This window comes from Lepidochelys kempii, chromosome 2, assembly GCF_965140265.1.
Source record: "Lepidochelys kempii isolate rLepKem1 chromosome 2, rLepKem1.hap2, whole genome shotgun sequence".
NCBI lineage: Eukaryota > Metazoa > Chordata > Testudines > Cheloniidae > Lepidochelys > Lepidochelys kempii.
Window position 1 is genome coordinate 247,283,387 of NC_133257.1, and position 24,052 is coordinate 247,307,438.

At 38.0% G+C, this 24,052-nt stretch overlaps 1 protein-coding gene across 4 annotated transcripts in view; it reads right to left on the reverse strand.

Annotated features, from left to right (window-relative positions):
* Positions 1–24,052, reverse strand: part of WDR37 (WD repeat domain 37) — a 66,322-nt gene that overhangs the window by 33,622 nt on the left and 8,648 nt on the right. For 3 of the 4 annotated variants that reach the window (XM_073334473.1, XM_073334475.1, XM_073334476.1), the window contains exons 2-7: positions 20,657–20,834; positions 14,202–14,298; positions 10,023–10,118; positions 9,796–9,860; positions 2,362–2,497; positions 664–735 (exon numbers count right to left, since the gene is read on the reverse strand). In XM_073334473.1, coding sequence (XP_073190574.1) covers positions 664–735; positions 2,362–2,497; positions 9,796–9,860; positions 10,023–10,118; positions 14,202–14,298; positions 20,657–20,794 — 604 coding nt within the window. In that variant the 5' untranslated portion in view covers positions 20,795–20,834. Of the gene's footprint in view, positions 1–663; positions 736–2,361; positions 2,498–9,795; positions 9,861–10,022; positions 10,119–14,201; positions 14,299–20,656; positions 20,835–23,797; positions 23,830–24,052 lie in introns of all 4 variants that reach the window. The other variant, XM_073334474.1, reaches the window with a different exon arrangement.

Below are 24,052 nucleotides of genomic sequence, written 5' to 3' on the forward strand. Positions count from 1 at the left end.
GAAATTTGAGAACAGGGATGCCGTTATGCCAAGGATGTGCCGTTTGCTATTCCAGTGAAAATCCACCTGTGCAACCTTTATTTGTCTGCCTTGTGCATGTGCATTATGATAAGATGTGATTATGTAATTAAAGACTTCTTTTTTCCCCATCCGATCTCTTTCATTCAGTGCACAGGACAGACCTTTTTTGGTAATGAATCAGCATTGTGCAGCACTGTACGCTATTTTCTGTTGGACCTGTAAAATGGAGATAATATCTCCTCATCTCAATGGGGGATTGTAAAACTAAGTTCATGCTTGTGGAACACTCATATTATAAATTAAAGGTTGCACAGGCCATCTTGATTCTAGCATATTCTACATTTGGAGTGCATGACTTGGCAATCTTAATAGTGTTCTTTTAACAGTTTTTGTCTATATAATGTATTTTATTCTCAACATTGATAGAAGTATTTTACAGGTTAGCTTTAAAGAGGAGCATTGTCAGAAAACATTTTTGTAAGACAAAGATTAGGGAAGCTTTACAATGGAATTTTCTAATAGAGTTGGGAACATTTATAATGAAAGGCATTATAGAAAGATTAACATGTATGTATGTGTATATGTATACATACATATATATGTGCACCCAAACCCCACTCCAAGCACCTTGTATGCTCTTACCTGATCCAACATGCCCTACATATTTGACAAGGCACTTTCCTGTTTCTATACTCCACAGCAAGGCAGTATGGTCTACAAAGGTTAAAGCAGAAGCATTTGTAAGCATTTCAAGTATATGCAAAATTTTATTTTTCAACTACTATTATACAAGCCTTACAGTGAAAAGCATAATTGCTAGCAGGACAAATGAAATAAGCTTCAATTGACTAAGTACTTAAAGGAAAGCTGCATTGTATTTTCAAAGTTTCCATTCACTGCAACTTGAAAAAAATGGTTAGTGTCAATTATAAAATTTAACAGGAAACTGCTACTTTAAATTAAGTTAGTTTGAGATGAGTTTTGACAGGCATGTTCTACTTCTAGAAGTTGTATTCTATTACTTAGAAAAAGATGAATGGAACTATGTACCCATCAATTTTAGGCTGTTTTTATGCCTAAAACATTAAAAACAACTGAAGTGATGGGGGGAAAAAAAGTCAACTTAAACGGAACCCACAAGGGAGTATTTGCTTCATTCACTCAAGAAGGCCTTTCAACAGATAGGAGTCCTCAGATTGCAAGTAAAGAGCATCCAACATGATCTGTTGCAGAGATGCAACAAAAGGAGAAAAGATGTTTCTAAGTTCAATCAGGACCTAAAACATACAGGGCTTTGTAAATTAAAACAACTCATTTGTACCGAGAAGCAATACCCAGTTCAGTCTGTGGTGCACATATGGTAAGTGCTCCATACACTGAACACCACTAAGCATCTCCACATGCTGATCTACTCTCCAAGGTAACACCAATTAGAACATATCCAACCTAGAGGTAACAAAGCTTTACTTTCTCAGTGTCCGTCCAAGATAGGGGCTGATATAGAGGTGATGCTGCTGTTGCCAAAAAAATATTTAAGTGTGAACTGACGGCTGTAGTATCTGCCTCGCAACTGAGGGACAATATACATTAATAAGGTCCTCAATCTGTGATCCTTACAGATCTTCAGCTGCTTCTAGATGCTTAGGTAGCATCAAAAACCTGGATTACTTTCAACTGTATGCCTCAGACACCATACAATTAAATGTATGGAAGCAATCACTACTGCACCTCTGGATCCCACAGAAACAAAGAAGAGAAGTGTCATTAATGATATTAATGATACTGCTTCCCAAAGGGCTCATTAAACACACACAAAACCAGACACGACCTATTGTTAACTGTGTACATATAGCCTATCTCCCCCAATTGTAGTATCCCATGTGAGTACCCTCCAAGTTAACAACCACCCAAAATTACCTTATGGGACTTTTGAGAAAAGAAGGGAAAAAAGGAGCTCCCTAAATGATACTACATCCATTCCTTTTAGCACACTGAATTGCCATTAAATTGTAAGTGGATCACCGCTAACTCAGGACTGAAGGCTAACACGCAACTAGGATACTTGAACTTTCCCACATATATCCAGGCTAAACAGAATTTCAGATAAATTCATTTCATTTTGTTTAGAGAGTTTAAGCTCCTTAATATAAATCTATCATCAGGATAACTATCTAAACTACTTGAAAGGATAGTTAGCCAAACAAATGCAATTAAATCAAGATCTAAAATAAAAGACCCATGAAGACATTCTCATATATAGAACACAACTAAGCTTTCACTTATGCTTTAAATCGAAACACAAACATTGTGAGAGATACTGGAGTTAAAACAAAACATTACCAGCAGATGCCGTCCCCAACACCACTGGCTGAGTTTTCGTGACACTGACATCCCAAATACCATCCCTGTGGCCAACATACTCCTTCACCAGTTGACAGATTGCCCTCGATGTTGTAGTTTTGAAACTGGATACAATCTATAATAGCAGAAAGAACAATTTATTTTTCCTATCAATCGGCAGATAATTGTTAATCACCCCCCAAAAGGCACTATGCACAGCCTTTGTTAACATAAATAGATAACATTTTTCTCATAGTTCATTATTTATCAAGAGTTTCTTGACCTTTAACTGCAGGAAAATAAGTCTTTTGATGCATATGCTCTCAATGTTTTCTTATGAAGACAATGGGACACATTTTGTCCTGGGTTAGAATAATGCAATACAAATGAGATGGCACAGATACCACAGAACAGAATTTGGCCCAATGTCTACGCTTTCCATTCAGTTTGGTAGGAGGTCCTTGGTTATAAGAATTTCCCTTCCCCTCCCCACAAATGGGTATGTGCCTGAGGGTAGCTTATATTTTGCTGTCTGATGTGAACTGTATTGTATAATATAAGTCTGGGAAAATTTGTTTTCCATACAACATGTAGAGCTGCCAAAAATGCGTAAAAAAAAAATTCCAAAAATGTTAAGCCACTTTTCTTCAAAATTGCAAAACAATTCAATTAGTTTTAAGTCTTTAACATTTTGCAGTATATAAGAATTAACCAGGAAGCATATGCAGGCAGTTCAATTTGCATGATAATGAAGCATTCTTTCACAAAAGTGCCAAAAAATCAGAGGCTAACCAAGTTATATCTGAGCCACTTGCTGGTCACATTCCCTTAGATTCAGTGCTGTTAAGAAGAACATTTTATTAAATCAAAATTAGTATTTAGATAAGTATTAACAGAACAAGAAAGCAGATAACAGAACCAAGAGAAAAAATACCCATCTTACAGGAAAATAAATGATTATATTAGTGCAGGAACGCTGAACACAGTGGTGACCCATCCATATTAGGGTATCTGAATCGGATAAATTCCAGATCAAAGGGAAGTGGAAGCAAGATAAAAATAAAATTTGCCTTGCCGGAGCATGACAGAGACATGCTGAAACTAAGCATGTACAAACAGAAAATCCCCCAACATAAAGGGGATAAAAAACAAGCTTCGCTCATTTATGATGTAGGCACTACTCCTTCATTTTCACAAACTTTGGAGCTTATTTAACAAGTATACTATGAGGAAGATGGCACCCCAAAGTTGGGTACAAATTCTGTAAATAATATATCCTGAAAAAATTCTTAAAATTATAATTATGAACAGATATTTTAAGTTATGTAGTCAGACACTGGTTAATTGAAACCCTAAAATGTCTGGAATTAAAAGCAAATAGGATCTTAAATAATTCTACATTTCAGCTACAAAGAATTTCCTCTATCATAGGTTTTACTCTGGAAAAATATTATTACTAAGAATGAAGTCCTATTAATCTGTAATGACTGAACTAGACAAAGACATGGAATTCAAATATCATGTGATAAAACAAAGTGAAATTGTTCCAGGAAAGAGACTTCATAAAAACAGAAGAAGCCTGGAAGAATATTGAGAATTAAAATATTCCCAAGGTTTTTTTTGCATGTTGTCTTCTAATGATGAAATTCTCTATAAAGTCAAAATTTAATAGTTAATAAACAGAACAGCTTCAAATCAACAGAAGCAACAATCACTTAAGGATGCATTTAAAAGGAAACAGGTTAATCCTCACAAAACAAGGTAGAGATTAGTAGTTTAACCATACTGCAGAATTAATCAAAAAACCTTCAAGACAATCTTAAAATGCAGCTTTCAGATTTAATATACTCCTTAAAACAAAATGGAGCCATGTATGCAAAGCAGAATAGTAGAAGGAAGTTACAGAAAAAGGACTAACATACCTCTCAACTGTTCATTATTTCAAAGTTACATATATACACACCTTTCGGCTCTTGAGCCCACACTGCCCCCTTGAAGATGCCATTACAAAGTAACCTAGGCAAAGTTATTTTATCTTCAGTTTTTGAAAATGATTCTGTCAGTTTAAGTTCTTATGCATTTTCTTCCCATTGTCATTAAAGTCTCTCTGGAAAAGAGCTTCAACAAGGCAGGCTTGTCAAGCCATGTACTTAGACACATCATAGTTTGAGCATCTGGCATTTGCCTTCATTTTTAAAGCCCTTTTTAGTAGTCATTGCTATATTCTTCTGTTAGAAAAAGCCTTAAATTACTTACTCTTCAAGAGTAAGAATTATGTAAAAAATGGTGCCCATAGAGAAGAGCTAATTATTTACCTTGTAATACTGCTTCTCTGAAAACCATTTGGCAGAAATTCACTGATCCACTTCCCACAGATTTGATGGGCTTGTTTCAGGTGGTGTTTATGTTTGAATTCTAAGTTTGTGATTCTGAGCCATGATTTTTTCTATGCAGGAGTTCTTTGAGGATTGTCTTAGTTTTCTGGAAGGAGCCTTCCCAGCACCGCACCACCACCAATTAAGAATTGACTGTAATTTTCAAACACAGTAGCTGACTCTCCTCAGTTGGGTGTGTGGCCAACACTGATAGTTGACTTGCACCCAAGACCACTATTACTGACTTAGTGATAAACTTTTAAAGCCTGGGCAATTTTTACTGTGCCACATTTGGGAGCTAAAACTCAGGAATAAGAATTCTGAAACAAATATCTTTACAGGAGAGATAACAAATGAAATCTGTTTTCCTTTGCTTTCTCCCACTTCAAACACAGGTGATTTTATTTACTGGAATATTTTACTACTACTTCCACCTCCATGAACTACGGTGCAAAGAGGAAGCAAAAAAGTTATTCAAATACCACTGAATCGATTAAAAACCCTTTTCACAAGAGAAAACTTTCAGATATACCTTACGTGGATATTAATTTAAGATTTACCTATTAAAAATATGCCCTGTCACTTGCTATTTAAGATACTTTAGATAAAGTCTTCTTTCATAGAACTGCTCACTTTCACCTTCTTGATCTTGTATTGACGTCTTAATATCAAGCCAGTTACAAGTTATTTCCATTTCGAAAGGCGGATGTCAAAATGGCACTTAACTACACTACAGCATCAGTAGAAAGAAGAATGAAGAACCTGATCAGTCAAGCCCAATACAGCAGTCTGACACTTAAAGTGGAAAATTGAGGCTCCATTCCCTCTGACTTAGCCATGCAGTTGCTATCCTACAGCTCTTTGGCAGATTCCCCTAAGGAGTTTGAGTGCAAGAGAATTTTATTTAACTTTAATTTTTTTTATTTTTTACAGATATTATTCTGTATATCTTTCCTGAACTTCTGTCTCTAAGTGCACTGTAGTTTCTTTGTTTTACAGAAGCCAAAGAGTGACTACATTCCCACTCAGAAAAGTGACTGTTCAAAATGAGCACACTCCCACAAACTGCAGAGGTTAAACTCAGCAGAACACAGTGGGAAGAGATGCTACTTCCAGTGCAGCCTTTTTTACTCTTCTGATTCATTGTTTTGTATATACAAGCAAGAGCAGTAAATGAGTAACAATGAAGAGTGCGAAGTCTTCTGACATGGTACAGTTGACAGATATGATACCCATGAAAAATTATGAGATTCTGCATGTTCCACCATTCGCCACTACTTAGCTGTACATGCATATTGGCACACTGGGAAGCAAAGCAGTTACCCATGAGTCTCCACCCCATATTTCCCAGCTTCCCACGTAGAAGTTGCGAGGTCCACCTGCTTTGCCTGGGAAAGAATTTGAGTGCTACATTGCAAGCAATTAAGAGAAGATAAGTATTCAACACCTGCTTTACAAACAGTAATTTCTGCATATTCATCGAAATGAAAAGTACTATTCTGTGACTACAAAATAGCTGTACAATTAATCCTATGTTGCCCATATTTTAACTAGCCTCGTTAATGAATTTGCAACTTATGCATTACAAAAAATGGGGGTATATGCTCATCACATTAGTACATGCAGACTGGTCCACAACAATAGGAACTTTATAAAAGTCTTCAGGGAGTAAGGGAATAAACTTGTTAGACTGGAATAAATAATAAAAAAATACCTCATTCTTATCCTTTTGTTTCCCCGTATATGAATTTTGTCTAAAGAAATCCATGCACATTAAATACAGACTTTAAAGCCAGCCCAGTGCATCTCCTTACTTTTTATTTATCTAGATTATATACAAAATATTAACTTTGAATCACCCAAAAAATTAGCACTGTGTTAATTTAATTGGAAAGCAGACTTCGACTCCCTCAGGGAACGGATGGCCAGGATCCCCTGGGGGACTAACTTGAAGGGGAAAGGAGTCCAGGAGAGCTAGCTGTATTTCAAGGAATCCCTGTTGAGGTTACAGGGACAAACCATCCCGATGAGTCGAAAGAATAGTAAATATGGCAGGCGACCAGCTTGGCTTAATGGTGAAATCCTAGCGGATCTTAAACATAAAAAAGAAGCTTACAAGAAGTGGAAGGTTGGACATATGACCAGGGAAGAGTATAAAAATATTGCTCGGGCATGTAGGAATGATATCAGGAGGGCCAAATCGCACCTGGAGCTGCAGCTAGCCAGAGATGTCAAGAGTAACAAGAAGGGTTTCTTCAGGTATGTTGGCAACAAGAAGAAAGCCAAGGAATGTGTGGGCCCCTTACTGACTGAGGGAGGCAACCTAGTGACAGAGGATGTGGAAAAAGCTAATGTACTCAATGCTTTTTTTGCCTCTGTTTTCACTAACAAGGTCAGCTCCCAGACTGCTGTGCTGGGCATCACAAAATGGGGAAGAGATGGCCAGCCCTCTGTGGAGATAGAGGTGGTTAGGGACTATTTAGAAAAGCTGGACGTGCACAAGTCCATGGGGCTGGACGAGTTGCATCCGAGAGTGCTGAAGGAATTGGCGGCTGTGATTGCAGAGCCATTGGCCGTTATCTTTGAAAACTCGTGGCGAACCGGGGAAGTCCCGGATGACTGGAAAAAGGCTAATGTAGTGCCAATCTTTAAAAAAGGGAAGAAGGAGGATCCTGGGAACTACAGGCCAGTCAGCCTCACCTCAGTCCCCGGAAAAATCATGGAGCAGGTCCTCAAAGAATCAATCCTGAAGCACTTGCATGAGAGGAAAGTGATCAGGAACAGCCAGCATGGATTCACCAAGGGAAGGTCATGCCTGACTAATCTAATCGCCTTTTATGATGAGATTACTGGTTCTGTGGATGAAGGGAAAGCAGTGGATGTATTGTTTCTTGACTTTAGCAAAGCTTTTGACACGGTCTCCCACAGTATTCTTGTCAGCAAGTTAAGGAAGTAGGGGCTGGATGAATGCACTATAAGGTGGGTAGAAAGCTGGCTAGATTGTCGGGCTCAACGGGTAGTGATCAATGGCTCCATGTCTAGTTGGCAGCCGGTATCAAGTGGAGTGCCCCAAGGGTCAGTCCTGGGGCCGGTTTTGTTCAATATCTTCATAAATGATCTGGAGGATGGTGTGGATTGCACTCTCAGCAAATTTGCGGATGATACTAAACTGGGAGGAGTGGTAGATACGCTGGAGGGGAGGGATAGGATACAGAAGGACCTAGACAAATTGGAGGATTGGGCCAAAAGAAATCTGATGAGGTTCAATAAGGATAAGTGCAGGGTCCTGCACTTAGGACGGAAGAACCCAATGCACAGCTACAGACTAGGGACCGAATGGCTAGGCAGCAGTTCTGCGGAAAAGGACCTAGGGGTGACAGTGGACGAGAAGCTGGATATGAGTCAAGAGTGTGCCCTTGTTGCCAAGAAGGCCAATGGCATTTTGGGATGTATAAGTAGGGGCATAGCGAGCAGATCGAGGGACGTGATCGTTCCCCTCTATTCGACATTGGTGAGGCCTCATCTGGAGTACTGTGTCCAGTTTTGGGCCCCACACTACAAGAAGGATGTGGATAAATTGGAGAGAGTCCAGCGAAGGGCAACAAAAATGATTAGGGGACTGGAACACATGAGTTATGAGGAGAGGCTGAGGGAGCTGGGATTGTTTAGCCTGCAGAAGAGAAGAATGAGGGGGGATTTGATAGCTGCTTTCAACTACCTGAAAGGGGGTTCCAAAGAGGATGGCTCTAGACTGTTCTCAATGGTAGCAGATGACAGAACGAGGAGTAATGGTCTCAAGTTGCAGTGGGGGAGGTTTAGATTGGATATTAGGAAAAACTTTTTCACTAAGAGGGTGGTGAAACACTGGAATGCGTTACCTAGGGAGGTGGTTGAATCTCCTTCCTTAGAGGTTTTTAAGGTCAGGCTTGACAAAGCCCTGGCTGGGATGATTTAACTGGGAATCGGTCCTGCTTCGAGCAGGGGGTTGGACTAGATGACCTTCTGGGGTCCCTTCCAACCCTGATATTCTATGATTCTATGAATTTTTAGCATTTACTTTCTTATACTAATGTTTTCCCAGCTTGTTGGCAGGCCTTTGAGATTGTCAGACTAATTCTAAGGCGTAAAAGGGATCAGAGAAGAGAGTGGGGCCCGAAAAAGGTGCATAAGGTTAGGTCTGCTTCACCATACTGTATCCATGTTCCCACACTTCCAAGTAGAGCAGTAAATGGCTCCTGTAAAAATCTCCCACAATGCCTCTATACTCCCACAGCAGCACATAATGGAGCTAACCATGGGAACAGTTCAAGTATTTAATCTACAAGGTCGGGCACCATTTTTCATTGCAAACACCTCTACTGCCCTTTCCCATGAAGCGACCAATGAATGACCGTCACGCCAAGCAAAAAAGAGCAGTGTGTAGACATCTAGTGGTTTGGGAATGGGAGGGAGAAAAAGATGGGTAGATAAAAAAAAGTACAGGAATACAGAAAAATAAGACCAAAAATGGAGAGAAATGTCAACGTGGGGACATAAACGGTAAGACTGTGGCAACTGTGAAGAGACACAGTGCAAGAAGGGGTGCCTATCTGCCTATTGGAAAGGAGCATGATAGAGAGGTTAGGAACTTGAAGATCAAGAATAGACAACCTGTGATAGGACAAAGCTCAAAACCACACTACATAGACAATCAACCAGTTTAAATCAATTCAGCTGCAAGGCCTTCTAAGGATAGTTTTAGAGGTCATTCTCAAAGAAGTCCTTAGTCAAAACTTAACAGTTAATTTTGTATTTTCAACATGAAAATAACTCTTTTGTAGTTTACACTACCATAAAATCCCATACTCCAATTTCTATTAGCTTTCTTAATCATATTTTCCAGAAGCTTAGTATATCACTTCTGAAGTGAGGGATAATTGCTGAATCCAAGATAGATACTATTTACTAGGCATGTTTATTTACAAATGAAATTATACCACTTAACATACAATACATTATCACGTAGAAACAGCCACGTTAGTCTCATGAACGTTAAGGAGAGGTTTAGTTTGTCTCATACCTTGCTGGTAGATGCCTTGTAAGTGGTCTTCAATTTCTGTGAAAGCTGACTGGTACTATGACTGGCTGTTGAGACAAATAAGTTCAAAGGAAAATATTTCGGGTAGTAAGTTTGTTAACTTATTTGTGCAATGGTATCAATTCCCTTTAACTAAATTGTAAATTTTGTTAAGCTAAGTAGGAAAAGCAAGCTACAGAAAACCTAATATTTGTTAATATTTATCTTACCTTTTGTTTTCAGTTGTCCTTTGCTCAGTTCAGCTCCGTCAATTGTCTGTCCTTCAACTGCTAAGCGCTCATTAAGTGTATCGATCTCTCGACGTACTAACAGTAGCAAAAAAAGTGAATATAAATAAGCAATTAAAAGCACATCATTAAAATACTGTACTCTAAGGAATTTCGTGGTATTAAGTCACCTATTTTATGTTATGAGTCACAAGAATAGTTTATTATATTCTTATAAAAGCAGTCTGCATGTTCTAAACAAAGAAAAAATGTCATGCTGAATTTCCCAACCAAAGATAAACCTTGACCCAGGTTCCAAGGAAACTTTGCCAAATAGTCTTATCACTTCTCACTACAGTTTGCTAGCTGATGTGACCGAACATTAACAGGACAATACCTGTAATGTGTGTAGAACTCATGCATCAAAAACTCCACTCAAAAAATGGAAATTTGGGAAGTGAACGTAAGTCTGTAGCCTCATAGCAGTTATTTCATCCACAATTAGCAAGTCATTTCCAGGTTCTATTAAGTTATAAAGCAGAGTTTTTCCTTCTGTATGCTATTGATTGGAAGCTAGTGCATTGCTGAAAATCAAAAAGATACTGTAGGACAACAGCATATTGAAGCTAATAAGATTAAACAAGAACACTCATTACTCCTGGGGGAACTATGCGCTACTGTGCATTCGCATAATTAATGAGCCACGCATATTTTTAATTTTTTGCGCAAAAAAAAGCTTCTGCCAAAAAGTTACTGCAGTTCCACCTTTTGCCCACCATAGGGCGCTGTGGAACTAGAACACAGCAGCTCCCAGCCTGCCAAGAAAGAGAAAGAGCCTGCACAGACTTCTTCACAGGTCAGGAGACAGGGGCTACGGAGAGACAGACAGCGTGGGGGTGCTGGTGGGGGGGGGGGGGGGTCAGAGAGAGGCTCATAAGGGCTAGTGCGGGATGACAGACTGGGGCAGGGGCTGAATGGGAGTGCAGGTGCAGGTCCACATAGGGACGGGGGAGGTGGTTCAGGGATACATAGGGACGGGGGAGTGCCTGGGTGGGGGCACAGAGCCACATGGAGATGGGGTGTCTGACTGTGGGTGGAGAGACATGTGGACAGGGGGTGCAAGGACACATGGGAGAGTCTGGAGTCAGCCAGAAGCTCCCTAACAATCCCTCCCAGCCCCCACAAAAAACCTGTTCCATACTTTTCCCACACATACCAAACACTCCAAGTTCACACCCAGGCTCCTTCCCAGCAATTTACTTCTCTCTCCCTCAGCACTTCTGTTACCCGACTCCCCCCAGCCTTTGCTCTGTTTCTGTGGAGTGCAGGAAAAACTGTTCTGTATAACAGTTTAAAATGAATTATTACTCAAGAGTTCTGTGTTAATATGCCTAGTAAGGAATCTATTTGTCAAAAAACATTCCCTGACCCTTTGTTGGCTCTTTAGTTACAGACATACTCGCTGACAGGTATTTTGAAATAAATGACCAAAAATAATTGAAACTGGTGTGATTGTATTGTGTTATTTTGACAAATAAAATATGCAGAATTTTAAAATATTGTGCACAGAATTTTTAATTTTTTGGCACCGAGTTCTCCCAGGAGTAACTCATTTTATTCCTAGAAGTATCTTAAGATTAACTTATTTTTAAAAGAAGAATTCAATGTTTGTACTATACATTTAATGTGTTTCATTCAAGTGTTCCATAAACATTTACTGTAATACAGAAGTAGTTTTTGCATGTAAGCATAAAAAACTATGTTCACAACATGAATGAGAATCTCAACAGCACCTCCGATACTGTGTACATACAGTATTGCACAATTTACTTTTACCATTACTTCTCTAAACCACCCATACTAACCATTTGTACTATACAATTTTTTATAAGCAGGGCTGATAGCACCACTAACTAAGGTTACCCAATACTTCCTATGATAAAACACACAGTTTTCAATGTTTTATACCTTTGCCAAACTTAATTGCTTGGCTGAAGTTTTCCATGCCTGGTGTCTGCCTCAGGCTAAAGTTTATTAGAAAATTTCAGCCAAAATGGTTCAGCCACTTCAGAGAACAAGGCCAGGGAAAAATATGTTTTGCACAAGTTCAATTATGAGAACTTTTTCTTCTAAAAGCTCTTAGCCCTGTATTTTAGAGCAGAGACTTGAAATTTGGCAGAGTGGCCTTTGTGCCAGGGATGTACAGTTTGCTGTTTCTGTGAAAATCCATCAACATCTGGCCAAATTACAGGCATTTGAAAAAAAATAGCAAGTTTGCACATACTCAATAGAAACCTAGATTTGAGCAGCTAAATTCCCTGAAGATTCCATCCACAATGGGCAGTCTCCAGCCAAGAACTGAGCAGGACTTTCCCTGAAACCACAGCTCTGGGTTGCTGGAGGCTGTGCCAGGTCTGCGCACCTAAATTGAGATCAGGGACACTCTCTCCCCTGTGCTCTCAATGACCACTCTGCTGGGCTCAGGCAGCATGGAGGAGGAAGCTGGTTGATTTGAATGTAGAGGGAGACAAAGCAGACCTGTTGGTTTAGTAGAACTGGCACAAGGAGCCCAAGGGGAAAGGGAGGAGGGACTAGCTGGACAAGGAGAGGAGGACTGGGAGCCAGTAGGTGGAAGAGGAGACAAATCAAATGAGTAACTGGGGAGAGAGCCTGGGCAAGGAGACCGTGACAATGGGTGCAGGAGCATGTGTATGTGGAGGGGGCGGGATGGACACTGAAATTAGACACGGAGCTTTGGCATGGGAAGCCAGAGGGGATGGGGAACATGCATGGGACGTAATGGTAGGCCAGGGCGGGGACAGAGATCAGATGAAGAGCTGGGAGGGGAAACCGCGACTGGCTGGGCACTGGGGCTGGAGACAAAGAGCTGGGAATGACTGGGCAAAGAGACGGACTGGGATTAGAAGCCTGAGTGGAGAGTGGGACTAGCTAGATGAGTAGAATGGAACTGAGACACAGAGCCAGGGTGGGAAAGAAAGAACTGGAACAGGGACAGATAGGGTCATACTGTGGGGGAAAAGATGGAAGAGCACAGTCCCCTCCAGAGACTGGAATGGAACCCAAGACAGCCTGGTCCCATCATTCCCCTGTCGTCAGCAAATACCTGCAAAATCCACTGGCAAAATGTCCCATATTCCCCTCTAGTGCTAATTCGCACAGAGGATGGCAATCTACTATTGCTATCAGTTACTCCTAATTACAAAGGTGTGTGTGGTGGCTCTGAAGGTTCCAACACTGCTGATGAATGATGTGGGTGTCTACTAGATGTCAGATTTTTTTTTCCTGTTTGCTTTTTAAAAATACCAAGAAATTACACACACAGTGTTCAAAGAACTTTAAGGCTGCAGAGTTGAACACTCAAAAGTTAGGAAATATCAGAATTAAGGTTTGCTGTCCAAGCTTAATTTGAGCCCTTGTGTATATGCATTATGATACAGTCTTAAATTACATGATCACATACTTTTTTTCAACCAGACCCTAGGCATTTCCCAACTTTTGAGTGCTTGACTTTGCAACAATGGTCTTTTAATTTTTGTGTGTGTATAATATATACTAATATATACTAACTAATCAGAAAACCCCAGGTATTGAATAATGCTAATATATGTATTGTGAATCCTCTTTACTAAAGTAGCCCACACTAACAAAAAATAATGGTCTGTAGACATACTAGAACTATAATCCCATCTGATCTCACAACCTAATCAGGGTTACATCCAATTAATACCCTGATTGGAGACCTCTAAGAACACCTGTGTCATGCAGGAAGCTGTAGCGCTGATAATGGGAGACAGAAGGCTTCCCTTTGAGTCAATACTGAAACAATTCCCCAGTATGGTGCTTAGGAGCACAATGCTGTCAGAGTTTTATCTTTCAGGTAAGACACCACAGGAGTCCTAATTCCTTGTGGAAAAGATCCCAAGGCACTTTTTCAGAAAAGGGGCAGACTCCAATTTAGGGATATGATTTTAGGCGGTTTGTAAATCCTTCACAATGAAAAGTCCTAAATAAGGGTACATTACTTTCTAGCATACAGAGTATTTTATGACCACAATGAATCCTACTATAATCTAGCATACAGAGTATTTTATGACCACAATGAATTCTACTATAATCTAATTCCTTATAGTTGTTTTCAAATTATAAGAAAACCATACTCACATTCCAAATTTTCAATATAAAGGTTTTCAAACTCTCGCTCTATTTGCCCAAAAAGCTCCAGAAGTGTATTCCGAACAGATGAAGGAAGTTTAGTATCCTAGAGGGGAAAAAATGTTAACACTGATACCAAGTTTTAAGTTTACTTCTTAAACTATCGGCAGTTAATTCTGTAAATATTGCAGTTATGATATAATATGAATGTTGGGGTGCTGAGCACCAAAGACATTTGTTTTAATAAAAAAATCATTTCTGAACATTAGTTAGTTAGCAGAGCATTTAAATTATTTTTCTACTGTAGCATGCTTATATTTTCACTTAGTCTGATGCTGAAGAGCAAGACAAAATATGGTACTTTACTGTGGTGACCTGAATTTTTTAACTGGTATTTTGTTTAAATAAAGCTATTCAATACCTAGCAAGTTATAAAACAACATCATACATTTTAATTTCTTATTACATTTTTAATAGAGCAAGTCAGCAGATACATGGGCAAAAGTAAAAACATTAATTCTTCAAGTAATTTTAGCTGTAATAATTAAAAGCCTGAAACCCCAAGACTTCTTGGAATCACAAGTTCAACTGCTGTCAACTCACACCCTCCCGGCTGCATGAGATTTTTTTTTTTATTTAAATTCCAAAGGAAAGTTTGCTTTTAACAAAACATTCTCCAGCAGTGTTGGCACTCCAAATAATGCAACATTATGATAACTGGAAATTAAATTGAAGAGAAAGGAGTTTATTTTCTTTGTCCAAGATAAACTTTCAAGTTGAACTGAAAGAACGAACAGAAGTGGAGCCAACGTCCCTGCATGTAATGTTTCTGCACCAGCCCAAATATAGTGTAGCTGAAAACCAGACTCCATTTTCCTCTCATCTATAGCCTTTGATATCACCATCCTCCTAATTACCCAAGTTTTCAACTTGTGATTCTATTCCGGTCTCTCCCTATATATATAGGCTGTAAGCAAGTCACATCTGATTTCCTGACATCTCAAAATCTCAGTCATTCACACCTCCATGGCTAAAATTCTTGCTTCCTACTGACCAGTACAGCCCCTTCTTGCTCTGCTCAAGTTCATGAAAAATGCCATAGCTAAAATCTTCTTTTCCACAACTAACACCACTCCCTCTCAAGTCTTTCACTGGTCTTCTTTCAGTGTCTACATCAAAATTTCCTCATTCTCAGCTTCAAGATTTTGCACAGCTATCCACTGCCTACCTCTCTGTTCATTTCTTCCTACTCCTCCGCATTACCTTCACTCTGTTCAAGTCTCCTGTCCCACTGTTCCTTTTGTATCTTATGCTACCTTAATGCCGTCTAAATTCTCTTCATTCAAATACCTATTTTAAAAAAGGGGAAAAACTCACCAACTTTCCCCAAAACCTACCCAGGTTAACCACCATAAGAAAATTATTCTCCCAACTTTCAGCAAAAAACACAAGTGTGAGTGGCACTGAAACCTAAGTGTAGCTTCCCAGACCTAACTTAAAGGAGAGGAGATGTTTACTCTTTCAGAAAGAGTTTTTTCACCTAGTAATCTGGCATCTTCAGTTAAACAGGTTTCAACAAACAACTCAAAGGTATAAACAATTTGACTAAACCTCCCCTTGTAAAAGGGAAACTATAGCACCAATTTCAATCTCTTAACTCAATCTCAACAGTTCTCCCATTCTCCAGTACAGAGGAAAACTGGTATTTGTAATGTGAAACACAAGCAAGAAAACTCTTGGGCTGTATTTTACACATAATAAAGGCTTCATTTTCACACTGTTTTCCCTGTAAAGGAGAAATATCAAACCTGCTGGGTTAAATGAATTTCTTATTTTCTGCTAGAGAGCAATTTATACCAAGATGCTGCTTGTTTTTTCCTATGTAAATGGTTTTATAAATTAAAAGTGTGTGTATTATGTTATAGCTTAAGGTGTTTCCAGTTTATGAAGCAGTCATGCCTTGGAAGTACAAAAAATGAATAAAAAAAGTTGAAGAGTTTATTTGCTTGAGATGTGGTTATTACCTAAAACAGGAAGCACTCTCCAATTGTAATAAACAAAGTATCAAATTATATACATACAAAACAAAACGGGTTGCCAAACTTCAAAAAACATTCACTTTGAACAGTTAGCTATCCTGGCCACCCATCATCCATCTCCTCTCTCCTTTCATCTCATTATTTCTAATACATCTCCTTTCCTCCCTCCTCATCAAGACTCTTCTCTCCATAGTAAATGCAACACATTTCTTTACGCAGTATTCAGAACTGAATTCAAACAGATGAGCTGGGATACTTCTCTGTATACACAAATGTGACAGTTATTCAAGAGAGGAAGGGTGTTCTTGTGGTAAAAGCACTGGACAAGGACTTAAATGATCTAGGTTCAATTCTAAGCTCTGCCACAGAACTCCTGTATTGACCTTAGACAAATCTCTTGTTGTTTCATCGGCCCATTTGCAATATGGGGATATCTAGTACTTTTCTCCCACTCTATGTCTTATGTATTTAGATAGTGATGTCTTTGGGACAAGCAATTTTCTCACACTCTGAGCAGTGGGATTTCTCTGTGCTGTTCATAATACAAATAGTTCTGCTACCAAGGCCTTTAGCTGCTTTGCTGAAAGAAGGTGAGTAAACCAGAAGAAAGTAGGTAATGAATCAAAACGATTTAGCTTCTTTAAAAGATATCATTTCACTTTCATCAGTTTTACAGGACATTTTTTGTTTCATCAGCTTTACAGGACATTCTCTCATACATGCTGGAATCTCTTTAGATAGACTGAAGCTGAAACAACTGTCTGTTGAAGACAAACTACTTAGAATTGCTAAATACAAAAGTGTACTAGAGAAGGAGGATTATAAATAGCCAGAACAGAGTGAAAAACAGCTATACACAGTGATTATGCAAATCACTATGAGTTACCTAGACTCAATGAATTGCCTATTTGGGGCAAAATTGTGTATTTATGTCTCTGTTAAAATATCCTTGCACTACGGATGAGACATTTCTCTTTCCTTTCTTCTGTTGTTGATATTACACAATAACTGAAGGTGAGCTATTAATTGTGTGTGTTATATTTTCAGTTTGCCAGTTGTAGGTTTTATTTTAGAGTAGTTTTCACTAAAGTGAGAATTATTACACTCAAGATATAAAGCAGCAAATTTAGTAATACTTCTGAGTGCTTTAAGCATATGAGAAATAATTTCCATAGCTCAAAACTCTGAGCCCTTAAACCACAATCATCTGCCTGACCAGGTGTTCCAATAGCCAGTAAAAGGTAAGTAAACTTAAGTTTCTCCAAAGATACATTTATCAGACACTCCAAATGGTGATGTCTCTGGAAAATGGGAACTAGCAAGACATGTTATAAATAGGATAAAGACCACCAAGTGACAGCATCTCTTAAATCCACATAAACCTATGTTAATGCAATATTAAGGCTGAAAACTGAAAATAATCTAACATGAACTCACCTACAGGATTCAGAGTAACAGCCGTGTTAGCTCACGAAAGCTTATGCTCTAATAAATTGGTTAGTCTCTAAGGTGCCACAAGTACTCCTTTTCACCTACAGGAGTTATCCTGTGCACACCTGAATAAGTTTAGGTTAAAGTATGCAATACATGCAATGTAGCCACAATTACATTGAAAACATTAACTAACTTCCAGACTCATGCTTCAATTTGCAAACCTCAGAACGGGATTCATCACAAAACATTATAAAAAGAAAAGCGAAGAGGCAAAATCCAAATTTGTAATCATTTAAATTTCAAACCTCTGCCCCTATTTCCTATTTTAAGAAGCTACAAAGAGCACACTGTGCAGTCTGGTTTCAAAGTGGTAGCCATGTTACTCTGTATCAGCAAAAACAATGAGGTGTCCTTGTGGCACCTTAGAGACTAACAAAATTATTTGAGCATAAGCTTTCGTGAGCTAAAACCCAGTTCATCAGATGCATGGAGTGCAAAATACAGTAGACAGGTATAAACACACAGCACATGAAAAGACCCCTCCCCACCAGTTAGTAAGGCAACTCCCATCTTTTCACATGCTGCGTATTTATACTTGCCTACTGTATTTTCACTCCATGCATCTGATGAAGTGGGTTTTAGCCCATGAAAACTTTTGCCCAAATAAATTTGTTAGCCTCTAAGGTGCCACAAGGACTCCTCGTTGTTTTTGATTGTGCAGACTGTATCAGGTAAAAGGAAAACAGAGCCAGGCAACAAAAGCAAGTAGGTGTAGTCCCAGCTTCTGTGTGAAGATGACAATAAAATAATGCTACCTACTAGCAGGGAAAAGGGAACTACCAACAGGCTGCACTGTCAGCTGCTTCAAAGGCTGTTTCGGAGAAAGCCTAAGCACTCAGATGAAAGGCTGAGGATAAAAGGCTCCCCAAGAGGCAACAACAGCTTACTTCACTTGGTGGGGAAGTGTACGCAACCAGGAAGTGAAGTACCTAGAGTCAGCAGTCACTGAGGACAGAGCAAGTAATACTGGAGAAATCACTATAGAACGGAAAAATCTAGGTTGGGGGGGGGAAAAAAAAAAAAACCTTTTTGGGGCTGGGGGTAGACGGGGGATGATGACTAAATTTCAGCAATGGAACAAATTACCATATATTTTCATAAAATAATAAAATTTCATCTAATCGGGATACCAAGGGGATTGACTTGATGACTCAATATACATGCCAACTTTAATCAACCTCTAGTCTCAAAAACTACTTCGTTTTTTGTACAAACAAAAAACGTCAGAATTTAATGTCCCAGCACAGTCCATGACAAGACAGGACTGCGGATGGACAAGAACAACTGTTAAAGAAGGGAGACAAATTAATCAAGTGTGATCTACAAACAAACTTATACTGAAACAAAAGATGTGAATTTAAATCAATTTAGTTACCTTTAGTGCAAGTTAGCTAAAAATAACTTGAATCACTTTTACTGTGAAATAAAAGTGTCCACACACAGACTTGATCTGAAATAATCTGTTTTATAAAACAGATTTAATTAAAAGTTTGTATGTAGACCAGCCATTAGACAGTGTCATACAAATGTGCTTGTCAGCAGAATTTAGCAAATTTACCAGGAGCCTACAACTAAAGAAAGAGCCCTAGTCAAGGTACTTAACCTAGGGTTAAAATGTAATGTAGACGCTCAAGCCCAGGGTTCCCTGACACAGGTCAGCTAACTCAAGTCCCACTAACCCTAGGCTTACATTGTTGGGCAGGTATACCCTTAGCTTAACAGCCTGCTAACTGTATTCTTTGATATTAAACAAAACTTCCCATCTTTAATTTAATATTTACCATATAAAAATACAAAATGTCAGCAGCTCTTAACCTCTCAAGCTTTGCCCTTGTTGTCCTGGTTGCTTTTAGACCAATGTCTGTAGTAATCCAAAATAACCTTTCTGCTCGGCCAGTATCTCAGCTGTCCCTTACCACTGCTTGTTTAAGTCAGGAAGGAAGGTAAGAAGATAGTCTCAGAAAGGACATTACCTACTCAGTACTTCTGAAAATATGAGACAAAAATGGATGTTTTATATAATGAGCTGAAAAAATACAGACTAACTGTAAGGTTTAACTTTAAACACAGTGAAGGTTTCTTTAGAAGTAAGTTACCAACTAATCCAAAACTTAGAAAAAGCTAGTTACCAACTCTAAATGAGTAACATTAAGGGATTGATTACAAGGATTTTTGCTTCTGTCTAGCAAAATGAAGCAATATACCTTTGTCTCCACAGAAAGGGTAACTTTTCAGAGAGCCTTGCACAGTTAGACCTATTTTTCCTTTGAAGATTTGTGACTACAAAGAAGTTCATGACTTCTTTTTCTGATATTTTGTTCTTAATACTTCAAAGTCATCTCTCCTGGACAATCCAGTTAGAAATCTGATATTCTTTGCCAAGTCCATATTGCCCAGTATATGAAGTTAATGGCTGTTTGGAACTTAATTGCATTATGTTCTTCCCACCCCATTTCCTTACAAATTCTACATTTGTATTGGAAGAGTTACTAAAGCATTCAAAATCACTTCAGGTTAAAATGGAGTCAAGTTTGTATCTGTTACCAGAGCTCTGGGCAGGTAAACGAAAGTTACACAAGATTCTTGGATTTGTCTTTCTCTGCCCTAAAGGACGTGCACAATGATCTCATTTATACTTGAGCTGATTTGTACAGACTGTTTTTAACACGGCTTGATTGTTAAAACCAGCTACCCACTATATGTGGCTAGGCTATGTTCTTAGGGGCATTTATTTTATGGAAGGGTATTACAGCATAATTTGTAAAGTTTTCCCATTAACATTTGTCCACTTAAAGTTCCAGTTTAACTAGATATTCTTCATGACTTAAGTCTGTATTTATTTTTCTGTACACAAAGAAATAAGACAGTTCCATTATTTATTTGTAAAGAGTTTTAAGAAATTAGTTCTTGAATATCAATCTGTTCGTTTACCTGCCCTTCCAACATCTCTCTTTGCAATCCCGTCCTTTCTTGCTCAGAACTGTTGGTTCTTCGTATAGAAAGACTGTGCGATTTGCGCTTCTGCTTTGCTTGCCGAGCAGTTGCACAACTTCCACTTTCTGTGGGCATTACTTCAAGGAAATAACTTCACTGAGGCGCCTATGATAAACTAAGGACAAGTATAAGCATTACAATTTGCTCTAAGTAACAGGCCACGGTAAGAAGTATTTCTTGGAATGGAAACATTTAGGTCTATTGAATTCTAGTTTTGTTTTAGATTTCATTAAGCCCTTCCAGGAGGGACTGATTTCTATTAAAATTACAGCTGTAATTTAAGTAACTAATTTTTAAGAGTTTAAATATATGCATCTGAATAATCAGAAGTAGAGAATGGAATCACATTACACTGCACTTTTTCATTGGTTACTAACCCTCAACAAAATGAAAAAAATAATTTCACTATCTTGTGATAACTAACCACTTTCCAAATTAAAATCTAGAGATAGCTCCAAAATGCTTCCAGGAAACAACCAATATTCATATTGTATTTCACTGAAACACATGCAAAGTTAAAACCCAGCTGGAAAATGGAAGTACAGGGACTTGATAATTGAGGGACACTGTCAGGTTGCAAAATATATAAAACCACATTTGTTCGTCTACACAATTCCATAAGTGTGCTTGCTTTTTACCTCTAATGATAGTAATTTAAAGTAAGGTTGAAAAATTTGAAAATCTAGTTTTTCAACATTCACTCAGCTTGTAGAGAGAGACTAGCCTTGTCAGTTTCACGTTTGTTTATAGTCAATTTCATTTAATTTTTAATTAGTCAAAACATTTCTATAAATATTAAGTTTCATAAGGCTGTTTAAACAAAAGCCAAGTTATATACCTGACAGTATCTCTTCAACTAAATTTACTATGCATGACCCACTGTGTTTCTCAATTTAAGAAAATCAAATTATTTATTGCATAAACTATTGGAATATATACTTTGCTCAAAATTAAATGTTTTGAAACTGATACTGAAACCAGTTTTAAAACAACTGTTATAATTCCTGGATTTTTTTCAAAATTAAACTAAATTTTTGACAATCTCAGTTTTACTATAAAGCAATTCAAATAACTTAAGTTCTCACTGATTTAAAACTTTGTTGATAATGTAACATTGAGATAACGGGAAAAAATATTCATTCTCCAGCCTTAATGATTTCTGAAAAAGTAATCACAACCCAAAGAATAGCTGCAGTAGTCTGCAGAGCAAAAGGAGAGCAGAGTTGGCACAGCTATTAAGGTTGAGTTATTAATTAAGTTTCCTAAAGAAGTTAATCAGAAGAAAAATTACATCAGATCCATGGCCATCTCCAGTTTAAGATCTGCCAAAATACTGAAGCTTGAGCAAGCTAGGAATGAGCACCATCACACTCTTTACAAGATTACATGTTAACTCATTTGGTTTTCAGCATTTTTAAATCCTGCATTATCAAATATTCAGCCAATGACAAAAGTAACTTACTGAAAAGTATTATGGACTAAGAAGACAATGTCCTTCAAATTGCTTTGATTTTTATTTATATTTATATATATAAAAATCAGTGTAAAAAAAAAGAGTCTGCAGTTAAAAAAAATCTGATGGACTCCAACCGTTAGTTAAGGCTTGAATGCTTGCTCTCGCTCTCTCTCTCACACACACATTCTCTCTCTCTCTCTCTCTCTCTTTACTTAAAATACAAAGATTATTTTTAAAGGTTTTGGGCCCCTTGATGTATCATCTGTTCTAGGAGTCCCACTAAACTTCCAGTACCAAACCCACAATGAATCTAAAATAAAACCCAGGCTACAACAGTATCTTGGCTTCACTAAAATGCTTCCACTAAGTCTCACTGGGTACTTCGCATTGCCCCCTTACTCTCTTTTATCTGTGGTTTATTAGAAGGAACTAGTCACAACCAGGTTCACAAAATCATTGGGATGCAAGGACGAGGGAGAGAACTGTACTTTTGTGTAGGATGTTTCTCATTTCACCCAAAGTTTTTTTATTTATCACATAAAAGAAAACTTAGTTACTTATAAAAATAGGATTGATATAGCAAACAACTCTAAGATAGACCCAACAATTTATTTTCATCAGTTTGAAATGTTTCACTTCGAGTCATTGTCCTTGATCAACAAGGATGTCTAGATAGTTGCATTGAGGTTACACTACTCCCTTCAATGTGCACTGCCTTGGCTTATTAAAGGTATTTCATTTTGGTAGGTCTTTACAGACTTTACAACAGTCCTTTCTAGACTTCTTTCCCCCACTAGTTCTGGCAACTGCATACCCATACATTTTACATTGGAAAAAAAACAGACTAATAACTTGATACAGTCAACTGGGAGAAAAAAATTATTTCTCTCTGAAAAATGTATACCTACTGTTACACCTAATATTACAATAACTGAAAGATTAGAGGAAAACATCATTTCTCTATTATTTCAGCTTATTTTGTCCACATGATAGCATTCTAACACTTTCACTGATGATCAGTTGCACACTCTCTTTCTCATGCATCAGCACAACCACAAGACTCATGCACTACTCTGGAGACAGTTCACATGCACACTCTTCCCCAGCACTTGCATGGAAGTGTTTACTAGTACAGCAGCAGCAAAGCTGACATTGAATAGGCAGCAGGCAAGCATGTGCATAGAGAGGGAGGGAAGGAGGGAGGGGAAATAGAAGGGACCAGCTTAAGTACATTCAGAGTTGTTGCTCTTGTGCCCACCATAAAAACCTTTAGTAAAGGAGCAAAAAAAAAACAAAAACCCCGATAATTAAAGATTATTTTTTAAATTTAAATAGTATATGTTGGTTTTAGATTTGTTTAAACAATTAGCTAATTCAAACTGTCAAGTTGACAATATCCCTTTAAATATCCATATGAAAACATTTTCAAAATTGTAAAAATGATTTTTTAGTCAAAAAGGTAAACATGTGATCACAATATAAGCTACATTTTCTATGATGTAGGCTTTACAAAAAATGTCTTTGGCAATATGATCCTACAGCATAAAACAATAAAGGTGCTCATTACTGGCAGTTACCTGGATGCCCCTTATTAGATAATGCTTTCAAACAGTTAAAGTTACCTGTCCAGAGTATCAGTGTCATGTTACATATCCTATGAAAACCATATTAAATATTGATTAGTAAACAGCACATAAACGGAAGTCTTTCACATCTTTAGCAACTAAAACATGCCAGACTTAAAAAAATAACCGCACGTCAATACTAAGCACCATATTTGACCCAAACATGGAGAAAGACTTAAAATTGTCATGTTATATAGTTAGTCTGATTAGTCAAGTATATTGGCTTTTCTTCCTGCTGATTCAGGAAGTGGT